General features: G+C 45.0%; 2 protein-coding genes across 4 annotated transcripts; both read left to right on the top strand.

The window, feature by feature from the left end:
• Nucleotides 1-238: 238 nt before the first annotated feature.
• On the top strand, nucleotides 239-9,449 carry LOC114437770 (cingulin-like protein 1). Of its 2 annotated transcripts, none has more exons than XM_028408685.1 (19): nucleotides 239-348; nucleotides 1,524-2,483; nucleotides 2,556-2,650; nucleotides 3,769-3,874; nucleotides 3,958-4,041; nucleotides 4,135-4,283; nucleotides 4,449-4,590; nucleotides 4,696-4,908; nucleotides 4,984-5,190; nucleotides 5,275-5,379; nucleotides 5,469-5,621; nucleotides 5,802-5,972; nucleotides 6,104-6,256; nucleotides 7,366-7,455; nucleotides 8,007-8,090; nucleotides 8,522-8,646; nucleotides 8,787-8,895; nucleotides 8,985-9,148; nucleotides 9,236-9,449. In XM_028408685.1, exons 2-19 carry the CDS (start codon nucleotides 1,545-1,547, stop codon nucleotides 9,312-9,314), a joined length of 3,168 nt encoding a protein of 1,055 aa, XP_028264486.1. In that variant the 5' UTR covers nucleotides 239-348; nucleotides 1,524-1,544; the 3' UTR covers nucleotides 9,315-9,449. The 2 variants fall into 2 exon arrangements, with proteins under 2 accessions (XP_028264486.1, XP_028264487.1); XM_028408686.1 differs by having other exon boundaries at nucleotides 262-348; nucleotides 1,527-2,483.
• Nucleotides 9,450-9,796: 347 nt separating this feature from the next.
• aqp9a (aquaporin 9a) lies at nucleotides 9,797-12,434 on the top strand. Of its 2 annotated transcripts, XM_028407855.1 has the most exons (7): nucleotides 9,797-9,898; nucleotides 9,996-10,122; nucleotides 10,908-11,045; nucleotides 11,147-11,265; nucleotides 11,654-11,871; nucleotides 12,129-12,229; nucleotides 12,272-12,434. In XM_028407855.1, the coding sequence occupies exons 1-7, from the start codon at nucleotides 9,797-9,799 to the stop codon at nucleotides 12,331-12,333; spliced, it is 867 nt and encodes a 288-aa protein (XP_028263656.1). In that variant the 3' UTR covers nucleotides 12,334-12,434. The 2 variants fall into 2 exon arrangements, with proteins under 2 accessions (XP_028263656.1, XP_028263655.1); XM_028407854.1 differs by having other exon boundaries at nucleotides 12,129-12,434.
• The last annotated feature ends 414 nt before the right edge of the window (nucleotides 12,435-12,848 follow it).

The raw sequence follows: 12,848 nt of genomic DNA, 5'->3' as shown, positions 1-12,848 counted from the left end.
GAGAGTTGCACACATTTCCACACATTGTGCACAAAGGAGGGAAGGGGTTTTCCAAAACTCTGAGAGGAGGAGGGAAGAGGTGCCCACCCAACCACTAAACACACAGTGTGCATGGATGGAAAAGCAACAGATAACCAAGTTTTTTTGAAGGCATGTTGATTTTTTTTTTTTTTTTTTGCTTAGTTCAGCACAGTCACAGGGTGTGCGTGCGTGTGTGTGACGGAGCGGGCAGTGAACGCCTCTCAGAGCGGCGCAGCGGGATCCAGTCCGGGCGGAGGCAGGACAGTGATCGGACAGAGGAGGAAGACTCACCGCTCTGTCTCGCACACACACATACAAACACAGCGGGTAAGTTTATAATCGATTTTCTTTTTGTTCAGAGTTATTAATCAGATAGTGTCATCAGCACCGAGTGTAAGGATGTTGTTCTTTTCTTTGTCATATTTCGTTTGAGACGTTTCTCAGAGGTATCCGGTGTGTATTTGCTTTCAGTCGTGTATTGTCACAGAGTGTATACTTATCGTTCTTTAATGTGTCAAGTATAACCGGATCCACGCAGCGATACAACTCACACCGTTAAGGTTAAAATATGTGATGCAGAAGTGTCACTTAGTTTGGACTACTGTCTCTACACAGCTCCCCTTTGTGGAGGTTTGCTGTGCAGGAGCTTATTGAAAAGTTAAATAAGTTCTAATTATTTAGGTTGCCAAGTTGTAGAAAATCCTGCTTTAGCATGGCGATTTACAAACGGGCTATTTTTAAAAGCACAGTGACCTTATCTGCCTATCTGTCGTTTACAAGATTTATTTGAAAGCATCTTTAGGTCAATACAACTTTTATTTTCTTGAATCCTTACTCTAGTGATCACAGGTGTGTTTTTCAGGAAGCCACTGAGCTACAGTTTCTATACATTTCTGTCCATTTCCTGTCCACAACTGATGTATAACTTCTGGCTTCATACATTAAGGGACGTAGAAAGTGCACAGGTTTGAGGTGGACGTTTCACAATGAAAAGTGATTGAGTATCACACAAGAGAAGGATTTAATACAACCTGGCAATGTAGAAATGACACTTGAATGACTACTAACTGATGAAGCCTTTTAGCTGATGTTTGCTACAGAACACCTCTTGTGTGTTTCAGCCTCACAGTATGGTAATTGTAGACAAACTCAAGTGTCACGCCGTGGAGTGGGTGACGACACCGCGGAGACCCCGGCCAGTTGCAGTCGTCATGCGGTTGGCTCAGCTCAGGCTGTACAATAGTACGCTGTCATTAGCACACAGAAGGAGCTGTTTTCATTGCACAGCAATATCGGGCTCTCGTCAGTGTCCATTTATTCTGTCTTTATGTTGGCTGTAGTGCAGCTGTGTGAGGATCTCTCTGCATGTCTGTCCCACTGTAACTCCAGTGTTTTGTAAACAGTCTCTCCTGCTTAACTAACCTGAAGCATCAGTTTTCATTCTCCCATGCAGGGCCGTCCTGCCTCAGTGTCATTTTTAACAGGCCTACCTGTGTTTTCAGCAGTTCATCACCAGAGTCAGGATGGAGTCTCACAGGGCGACCGGCTCTCCAGATGTCAGGATCCAGAGGGGCTACACGCAGCCGCACAGCCCCAGAGGCGGCCAGGACAACATGTTCGGAGTGAGGGTGCGGGTCCAAGGGATCAAAGGTCAACCGTATGTGGTTCTGAACAGTTCTGGTCAGGAGAACCATCGAGACATTTCTGTCATCACTCACCAGACTGGGTACAACCCAGGTGTGGTGAGGAGGTCTGCAGATGAAGGACGGTCCCCAGCCGAGACACAGAGGACACCAAACTCCTCCATGTTTCACTATCAGAAACACCCAGAGCTCCTGAGACCTTATGATCCTGAAAGTAATAACCTGAACCTGGTCCTTCCCTCACAAACAGCCTCTCGGCCTGCACAGCTGCATGCTGGCCTTCCTCCTGTGACCAAACCCAGGATCCCTCTGCCTGCTGAGGGCCCTGGATTAGACCCAGCCGAGGAGACAAAGAGCAAGACACCTCTCTCAGGTCGACACATTCCTGCAAGATCACCAAATGCAGTGGAGACACACTCCATCATGTCTGTAGAGAAGCTAATAAGCCAGTTCAATAGCAGCCAGCGGAGAGGCAGGGGCCCGAGGAACAGACTGGACCCAGAGGAGTGTCGGCGGTCCCGCAGCGCGGACAGCGGTCGCATCTCAGACTCCTCCTCATCTTCCTCTTCATCTAGCAGAGCCTCATCTCTGAAGGGAATCAGGGGTGAATCCCCAGGTGGGATATATCCTCCTGGATCAGCCCGGGCCCGACTCCTCAGCAAAGAGGCCACTTTAGCAAACAAGAAGGGAGAGAGCAAGCCAAGCAAACAGTTTGTAGGACATAATGGCAAAGAGACGCTGCTACACCGAGCAGAGACACCCTCTGTCTCCAGGTCATGTGATGGCCAGGCCAGTGAGTCTGATGAAAGAGATGCACAGGTAAGAAATTTTTCTTCTGAGCAGAGCTTTCATTGGAAAGGTCTTATTTATTTGTACATGCTCTCTAACCAGGTCACTCCTGATCTTCTGAAAGGGCAGCAAGAGCTCTCAGCAGATCCACCAGAGGAAACAACAACACAATTACTGTTCACCTACCTGAAGGATGGGTGAGTGTCCTGCAGCTCTCACGCACTAGAAGTTAAAGAAATAATTATACTTTTAGGAAAATCTATTGTAATTATCTGTTATTATGACTGAGAGTTGAATAACAAGTTTTATGTGCACTGTAAATATGGAGCTATTTGTACTGCATGCAGGCGGCACAGTGGTGAGGTGGTTAGTACTGTGTGGCCTCACAGCAAGAAGGTTCCTGGTTTGATTCTGACAGGCTTCCTCCCACATTCTAAAGACGTGCTTCTTAGGTCAATTGGTGACCATAGATTGCCCGTAGGTGTGAGTGTGAGTGTGAATGGTTGTCTGTCTATGATGGCCCTGTGATAGACTGGTGACCTGTCCAGGGTGTACTCCGCCTCTTGCCCGTAGATAGCTGGGACAGGCTCAAGCCCCCCCCCCCCGGTGACCCTGTTCTGCAGTACATACATCCAAATGATTGATGTGTGTACTACATGCCAGCAGGACGTTGCACACCAACCTGCACCTCTTGAAGAGGACCCAAATTAATTCTTTGTACATAATAGAAAAATAAATAAGATGGCTGGCAAGACTACAAAAAACAGTTGTGGTGTAACGTTGGTCACTACCTGTGAACTACCAGTAGTAAAGAATGTCTTTAAGAAAGTGTTAAGGGGCTCGCAGATCCAGGCTAATTCCACATTTTAAGCTACACAGGTTGTTTTATGTTCACACCCCTATACAGTTGTGAATAGTTTTTTATTTTTTATTTTAATTATTAGAGACAGATGGTTCTATCTATATTCTAACCATTGATTAAATAACATTTGAATGAGTTTTACATTTTTTTAAAAAGATAATTCATCTGTAACACTGTGTCTTGTAGTTGTGATCATGTACTGTGGTCAGATGTGGGGGTTGCTGCTCCAGCTGTGTGTGCTCAAACACGCAGTAGTCAGGAATGCAGAGCATGAACTTGTTTTCACTGATAAAATAACTCCTTCATATGGAAAACTTTGAAACACGGACTGTACCAGTGTCTGTTTGGTGCCATTTTGAAAAATGTGCTGAAGCAGAGCTAAGTTAAGACAGGCTGATTTTAACCCTGTCCGCGCTGTTTTTGTGTTTGTGACATATTTTATTTGCTTCGTAGGACAACTGACGATGACTCCACCACCCAAAGAAAGGTGAACCTGCTGCTTGAAAGGATCGACAAGCTCAAGTGGAGGACAGCAGAGAACGTGGAGGAGGAGGAGAGGGTGAGTGTTAGAATTAGATGTCTGCCAGCATAGATCCATACTCAGCATGAGTTATACTCTTCTGTGTTTATTTTCATATGTAGGAGGTGAAGCTGCTGCAGGAGAAACAGACCACGCTGGAGAAAGAAGTGTCTGAATTAAAGCAGAAACTGGAAACTGAGATGAAGGTTGTGTAGTGCAGCTCCGTCCTGCTGATTCACTTCTGAACAACTTGCATCCTGCTCCGGTGACTGATGATGTTCTCTTGTCATTGTCTGCAGAATGAAATGACTTTAGCCAAGGCCTGTGAGAAGGCGAGGACAGAAAAGAAAAAACTTCAGGAAGAGCTGACCAAAAGTCAGGTGGAGCTGCGTGCACTCAGGGACAAACTGTCTGAAGTAGAGGCAGAACTTCAGTCCACCAAAAAGGAGTAAGAACATGACCGAGTCATTTAAGACACACATCTATCAGCTGCAAAATGTACAGCAGATAAGAACACAAAGCCTATGGAAGCCTATTTTTATCTTATCTATATCGAAGTGATGCCATTTTTGAAAATGTAAATTCTACACAACGTTTCTGTGTTTCTTTTCAGGCTGATTCAGATGAAGGCTGAGAGAGAAAGATCTAAGGCAGAGATGAAAGACCTTCAGCAGCAGCTCTCTGAGATGCACGATGAGCTGGACCAAGCCAAGAAGGCTGAAGTGATAAATACAGAGAAAGAAGTCCTTCTGAAGGTAAATGAAACCACACCAACAAGAAACACTTCACAAATCAGCCGCAAGCTGTGGAGCCTTTTATTCTCTTAAACTCTTGAACTTTGTTTGATGGATGTCTGACAGGATCTGGTGCAGCTGCGTGCAGACTTTCAGGAGATTCTACAGGTGAAGGAGGAGCAGGAGGAGGTGCTGCACCACAGGGAGAGGGAGCTGAGTGCCCTGAAGGGGGCGCTTAAAGAGGAGGTGGAGACGCATGATAAATACATGGCTGCTCTGAAGGAGGAATATGAACAGGACTTTGAGAAGCTGCTCAGCGATTTGGAGCTGGTTAAACAGGTAACAGGAACCCGTCTCTGATTTTAAAAAGAGATGTAATGTTCATTATATTTATTGTTTCATTCTGTCTCTCAGAGCAATGCCCTGCTGGGAGAGGAGAGGGTCCTGGCAGAGGAGGAGAGAGGTGCAGCGAAGGTTCACCTGAAGGATCTGAGTCAGGAAAGAGATCAGCTGAGAGGAAAGGTGCAAGATCTTAACAACAAGGTGGATCAGCTGAACCGGGCCATCCAGGACTCCAGAACCACAGAGAGGCTGATGGAGCAGCGGATAAAGCAGCTGGAGGTGGAGACAAATATCTGATACAAACATACACCTAAGATTTGAATGCTTGCAATCAGTGCTGATTTAGATAAATGTTTTCTTCAGAGGGAAAAACTCCAGATTGAGGAAACGCTGAAAGACGTGAGGAGGAATGAGGAGGAGATGTGTCAGTCCAACCAGTCGCTGCTCATGCGTTTGGAGGACGTCCAGGTAACAAAACATGAATGTCCACATATGACCACTATCCTGACATGAGGTCACGGTTTGGAAACGTTCCCTCTGTTTTCCTGATTCGTCAGGGTAAACTGACCAAACTAAACCACGAGCACAGGGACCTGAAAGAAAAGCTGAAGGAGGAGAGAAAACAAGTCGAGGAGCTGTGGAAGACAAAAACTGAACTGGAGGATGAGAGGAGGCTGCAGGACAGGACTATGGAGCAACTGCAGAGGAAGGTGAGAGGTGCAAACGAACTATTTATTAGACCTCTTGGGAATATTTAACTGATATTTAGAGCCAGATGAAGCCTGAAAGTCTGCTACGTATCCTAACCCTGAAGCCACATGAGATCAGCTGAAAATGTCTTCCCCCAGGACATCCTCTTATGTGAGCTCTTTGTTTATCTTCCTGCTCAGATGAATAGTATCATGGAGGAGTGTGAGGCGTCTACAGATGTGCTTCAGAACCAGGTCGATGAGGCCAAAGAGAGGAGTCAGAGGGAGTTGTCCGATCTGCGGAGACAGCTGCAGGAAAAGGGAGCAGAGCTGGAGAAATCCAGACAGGCAGCCAAAAAACTGCAGGAAGAGGTGTGGCGCTCATTGCCTCTGTGACTCATCTGTCATAAGATAGAATTTTAAGATCCTGTGTAAGATGAAGTAACATGTACTCAGGAGTGCAGACGCTGTGGGTAAATCTGTGTCGTTTGTTCCTTCTTCAGCTTCTTCCTCTGGAGGAAGACCTGCAGCGGTGCCGCAGGGAGCAGCAGGAGGCCCTGCGGAGGGGCCAGCAGCTGGAGGAGAGGGTGGAGGAGCTGGAGGAGAGGAGCACTGTCACGGTGGAGGAGCGGGATCGACAGGTCAAACTCATGGAGGTAAACAGCACCGAAAGCCCATTACATTAAAAACTGTCAGAGGACTAATATCATCCAGATGACGCATAATCTGATTAAATTGTTCATGTAAGACGAGGACGTACTTTTGTACTTTGACAACAATAAAATAATTATTTTTATGACATTTATAACGAATTTTAAACCATAATAAAAGGTTTATTTATTTGTATTTTGTACTAAATTAAGTTACATACTAGAAGCCTATAATAAATACTCTAAACTAATGGCCTACTTATAGACACCCCCCCCCCCCCCCCCACACACACACACACACACACACACACACACACATCCAAGAAGGCTCTGAGGAACAATAGTACACACAAACACACCAAAGGTAATAAATGTCACCTTGTTATTAAAAAAAACACATAAATCAACCTTTCCTTTTTTGTGTAGGTCTATATTAATGTATGAAAATCTAATAAAGAAGTAATAAATAGTCATTTTGACAGAGCTTAGCATTCTGCTCCCCATTTCAGAGCTCTGCTGAACCCATAAAAGGATCCTGGACCCCATACTGTAGATAATAAAGACTAGAAGTGCCAAGATGGCGACAAGCTTCAGGCAACCTATCTTATGTCACAGATCTTGAAATAGTCAGAAATAGATGCTGTTGACTTTATATTCACACATAACAGACATGCCAGACTATGTATGTGTATATAAAGAGAGGTCTCCTTCTATCTCAGGCCGCACTTATCTGTCACATTCAGATACATTTTCAAGTTCAGATGCCTGTATTTTCACTCCTGTTCCTGTGTGCGGGTGCTGAAACAGCATCACACCAAGCTCAGCACTGTTTGTATTGCTGATGACAAAACATTTCACAGGGACACGCTCTCTGTTGACACTGCGTATGAACAGAGGAAGCTCGTGTTTACTGTGAAAAAGTTATCAGACCTGTCTGGGTGTTCTCAGAAAGCCTCCTCACCACCACTGGCACTTTCCTTTGTTAAACACTCACAGACAGCTTCCTCCGTTTTCTAAAAAAAAAATGGCTCTGAGAAATGAAGTCATCATGTCCATTGTGCTGTGCAGTGACATGTCATATATGTACATGATGTGTGTTTTCCTGTCTCTCTCAGGGACGTGTCAGTCAGCTAGAAGAAGATCTTCATGACGAGCGCAGCAGTGCAGACCGCCTGATGGAGCGATTAGACAAAACCAAAGAGCAGGCAGGTTCACTCCCTTATCCCACTTTGCACGTGCTAACACTCATATATCTCTCCACCCATCAGCGATTGAATTATTGCCCGTGTGGACGCTCAGCCCTACATCTGTTTTTATTGTAAACAGATGTAGGGCTCAGATTTCCTTATGCTGTGTTCTTCTTCATCTCTGAGCCTCACATCTTCAGTGTCCCTTCAAAGTAGGCCACTGTCCATTCATGGCACCAAACCGTTGCACACTAATTGACACAAAACACTGTTTTGGGTGCAGTTCATAGACAAACTATTGTTAGCAGCTATTCCCACTCCCTTCACTGGGCCTCCTACATGTTATTAGTGATGTGGCCACTCAGACCAGACAGCATTTCCTCTGGTTTTATGGGTTAAGCTGGAAACTTTTCATGTAATTTGAAGTGGCTTATCACCAGGTCCTGACCTATGTATTCACATGTGCTTTCAATCAGTATCAGAGAAAATGCAAGCTCATATGTAGCATCATGACAACAGCTAGCATGCTAAAAAAAAACATGATTCTCTGTGTCGGTTGTGTGTGACAGCTGGATCAGATGAGGAACGAGCTGGTACAGGAGAGAGCAGCCAGGCAGGACCTGGAGTGTGACAAGAGCAGCCTGGAGAGACAGGTTAGTGATCGTTCACCCATCACACTGAAAAAAAAATTGGACAGCAGATCAGAGAGAAATCCTTCCACAAAAAGCTCAATCATACATGTAAAAGTCAGCCGTGATTTTCACTGAATCCTCCTCCACCAGACCCAAACAGTCTCAGTCTTCTGTTGTGTGTTTGATAATCCCAGACAAACAAGTTTTTCACCTCCTGAAAAAAAGGTTTTTAAAGATAATTGTTAAACTTCATTAGAGCTCATTTTTCTCTGCACCTTCAGTTCAGTTTACATTGTGTGTTTCCCTTCGGGTTTGATCAATACTGGATGCTCTTCCTTTTGCCTTTTCTCATTTTAAAACCAGTTTATTTACATTTTCAGATAGTTACTGCCCCCTGTGCATCAAATGAGTCGTTTCATGTGTTTTGACATTTGTTTTGTTTCCTCTGACAGAATAAAGATCTGAGGAGCAGAGTGACTCATCTGGAAGGATCACAACGGACCAATCAGGATTCAGTCGTCTCCAAGCTCAACAGCCGTATCCAGGAACTAGAGGAGAGGTTGCAAGAAGAAGAGAGGTGAAATATGACCTCATAGCTGTTATCATTCTTTTCTTAAAAAATGTACAGATGTGAATATAAATATTTTATTCATCAGTGAAGTATAATGAATTCCACACAGCAGCAGCAGTGTGACCTCTTTGTGCTTTCTCTCTCAGGGACAACAACAACCTGCAACAAGTCAACCGCAAGCTGGAGCGCAGAGTGAAGGAGATGAAGATGCAAGCAGACGAGGAGCACATCAACCTGCAGAGCCAGACGGACCAGGTAGAGACACATCTTTACACACACAGAGAGAATAAAGTAGCTCAGCAACACTCATGATTCATGGTCTCACTTTTATTTGAACTCTGCAGCTGACTCAGAGGCTGAAGACGGCAAAGAGGCAGATGGATGAGGCGGAGGAGGAGATCGAGCGCCTGGAGCATGCGAAGAAGAAGTTGCAGAGAGAACTGGACGAGCAGATCGAGGCCAACGAGCAGCTTCATGGCCAACTGAGCGCGCTGCGAAATGAGATGAGGTGACCCGTCACTTCCTGCTGACTTCCTGCCTTCCTGTCTCTGTTACATTAACTCACAAAGTTTCTTTTTTTTTTTTGCATTAACAGGCGTAGGAAGAAATCTCCTCCTCTCATTAAGGTTGTGGAAGATGACAAGAACAAAATGGACGACTTAGGATCTGATTAAAAATCTGGACTGGACTTACTGTGGAGATTTCATAAATACTTTAACAGCTCAGGTGTGACTTCCTCGTGTTTCCTGTTTGAATGGTTGCCAAGGCTGACCTCTAGTGGCAATATTTGTAACTACACTCTGTTAATCCAGCAGGCTAATTTTTTACTCATATTGTTTTTTTTTAAGTTATTCTGCTGTTGTGTGAATTAAAAAGTACAAATCTTAATAAATAACATCAAAATTAAAATAAGTTTTTTTAAACTACTCACCAGTTCAGTCATTTTTGTCTTGGTGCCTGTGAAGAATTGGAATGAGCAACGTTTGTAAAAAAACTGTGTGTGTGTTGATGAGGGAATTGATAGAGTTGCAAATGGATCAATGGTGTGTGCTGAGTGGCTGCATGCGTGCAGAGGTGGAGATTTGATAGGAGCCCTCTGATCAGCTCCAGAGGTTCACTCTGCTGGCAACTTTATCATCTGCTGGCGCTGTGATACATGGAAGTACAACACAAGAGAAGCATGAGGCAACACTGCGCTCTCAAACATGGAATATTCAAGGAATTCCTGGCAGAATTCCTGGGCACTTTTGTCCTGGTGGTAAGTAACATTTTGTGTGTTGGGTCGTTCACCTGCTTTAGTTACAGATGTTTTTTTTCCTGTTCAGAAATGTCTTTTCTCTCTCTGTCTCTGTCAGTTGTTCGGCTGTGGTTCAGTTGCTCAGACTGTGCTGAGTCGAAATACTCTCGGTGAACCTCTGACCGTGCACATCGGCTTCTCTGTAGGCCTGACAATGGCAGCGTATGTGGCTGGTGGAGTGTCAGGTAAAACTGATTTTGTTCTTCTGCACTTAAAGTAGACCTGTAAACCGCATCAATCTGTTTTGTAATATACATGCATGATTTTATATTGACATCCTGTCAAATCAAATGAAAAGAAGCTTGTAATAATAACAGTTTATTGTCTGCATCCACAAAATGGTCTGCTCATTTTAAAATAACTCACATTTAATACAAAGCCTCTGCTGGAACATGTCAAGCAGTCTGACACCACACTAATGTACGTGCTGTAATGAAAACATTGTTCCTCCTGAGGCTTGCAGCTTATGATAATAAAGCTTTATGGCTTCCTGTCCAGAGATGTTCTGCCTCCACCACTCCACTGTCAGCAGGAACGTGCCAGCTCTCTGTCCAGATTCAGGGAATGTGTACTGACCATTGATTTATGAGCACTAGTGCACAGCCTCTCCGGGGTCGTACATAACCCTGGGCTCTAAATGTCCTGCAAACTGCATTGATCAGAGGCTACGTTCAACTGTCTATGACCGAGGCCAGACTCAGTCCAAACAGGGACATTTGCTCCATTAGCGTATGTAGGCAGATTACACACAGGTTTCTGATGTGTTTACCTTTACATAAAGACAGAATAATACTGCCTGATGTCTGATAAGTGACCATTGTTCTGCTTCTGCACCACCCTGGGGGCCGCTCCCCTTCTGTTGCCTCTCGTAAATGTGACAGCCTCACTAATGATGGAGAGGCTATTATGCCAGCCGACCCCCACCCACACTGCACCCCTCTTTCACTCTGTGCTTTGTCCTCTGTCCCAGGAGGCCATGTGAATCCTGCTGTGTCTCTGGCCATGGTGATCCTGGGCAAACTGAAGATCTGGAAGTTTCCCTTCTACGTCATTGCTCAGTTTCTTGGTGCTTTTGCAGGAGCTGCTGCAGTCTTTGGATTGTACTATGGTGAACTATCTTTTTTTTATCTTTTATACAGCTGTCACAAAATATTGTAGCTTTGTTTGTTTGTGTGAGATGTGTGTGATATCTGATTGTCCTCCTCACAGATGCTTTCATGGACTTCACCAACGGGATTCTGTCAGTGACCGGAATCAATGCAACAGGTCACATTTTTGCCTCATACCCCGCCAGACACCTGTCAGTCCTCGGTGGCTTCATCGATCAGGTGAGCTCTTCTCGCTGTGACCCACCTCTGTTGTTTCAGCCTCTAAAATACAACAATGTCTGGCAAATGTGGCTAATGCAGAATTGATTGCCCCATTTAGTCTGAGGACACCCCCTTCTTTTGCTGAGTTTTTTGGGTCTAATGACCCATTTCCTGGCATTCACTGGAAGGTCACATCTACTTAACACCATTTCAGGCTGTGTAGTCCGTGCAGCAGTTGAAGAATAACACGTGTAGCAGCATTAGTGTTGAAAAGCACATCAGGTGAAGCGCAAAGATAAGACGTATGAGTAATTAGTGGAAATGTTATTGCCGATGCTAAGAGGTCTACCTGTTAACACATTAAAACATCAGTATTAATGTCTGTGTTGATGCTCTGCTGCTGCAGGTGGTGGGCACAGGTATGCTGGTGTTGTGTATTCTTGCGATCATTGATGGCGGGAACATTGGAGCTCCTAAAGGCGTAGAGCCACTGGCCATCGGCCTGATCATTATGGCTATCGGCGTGTCCATGGGACTGAACTGTGGCTACCCACTCAACCCCGCCAGAGACCTGGGACCCCGACTGTTCACTGCTGTGGCAGGGTGGGGGATGGAGGTCTTCAGGTAACACTTATTGTTAAGGTTATGGTGTAATTACTCTCATGATATTTGAAGTTGTGAGTTTGTGCCTGATCAAACTTGTCCCTCTGAATGTCCATCTACTCCATCTTGTAAACCTAGCTGCTGTGTTATATAATGTCCCATGCAGTCAGCAGATGCAGTCGATACGTGTGAATGATCCGGTGATACACACTCACTGGCCTCTGTGGCTCTTTGCTCCTTTAACATTCTGATTTTTTTGACTGATTTCTTTCTTGCAGCACTGCAGACTACTGGTGGTGGATCCCAGTGGCCGGGCCCATGGTGGGGGGTGTGGTGGCAGCCGTCATTTACTACCTGCTCATCGAGCTGCACCACCCCCGCGAGGAGCACGAGAAACCCCAGGAGGAGGAAGAGGAGGAAGAAGAGGAAGACGACGAGGACAGCAGTCTGAAGGACAAATATGAGATGATCACCATGAGCTAAAGAGACACTAACCTCCAGGACTGACTTGGATCAGATGAGGAACACTCAGCACAGCTTCCATCTGTCAGGACAGGCTCCCTGTGTGCTCTGGTTAATAGCAAGATAGGCTGTAGTTACACTTACAGATTGACTTCGTGCTCGGCAGAGACACGATTTTCAGCCGGGTGCTGACACCACAGGTCCCAATAAATGTTTTAAAACCTGCAGCTCAGCAACACCACAGATTTGTTTGGTTTAAGAATTCAGAAAGCCAAGCCCCTTTATAAAAATCCATCCATAAACACAGAACGCCTCACTCCTGCGTGTCTCACTTTATACCTGTGCTGTGAGTGCATATAAGTGTTGTAAATACTGTATTGTATGTATAGAAACAGGCCCTTCTTTTGCATATACTCATGAGTCGTAGTTCTATGTTGCTCTCCTTCTAGGTTTGGTCATATTTTACTCAGTGATTTGTGGTGATATTATATTTGTTCTTTTTTTGTTGTTGTTCTCCCTGATGTCCAGTATTTGTT

Source organism: Parambassis ranga, chromosome 6 (assembly GCF_900634625.1).
Source record: "Parambassis ranga chromosome 6, fParRan2.1, whole genome shotgun sequence".
NCBI lineage: Eukaryota > Metazoa > Chordata > Actinopteri > Ambassidae > Parambassis > Parambassis ranga.
The sequence above is the reverse complement of the archived record's forward strand: the minus strand, read 5'-3'. Positions and strand labels throughout refer to the sequence as shown.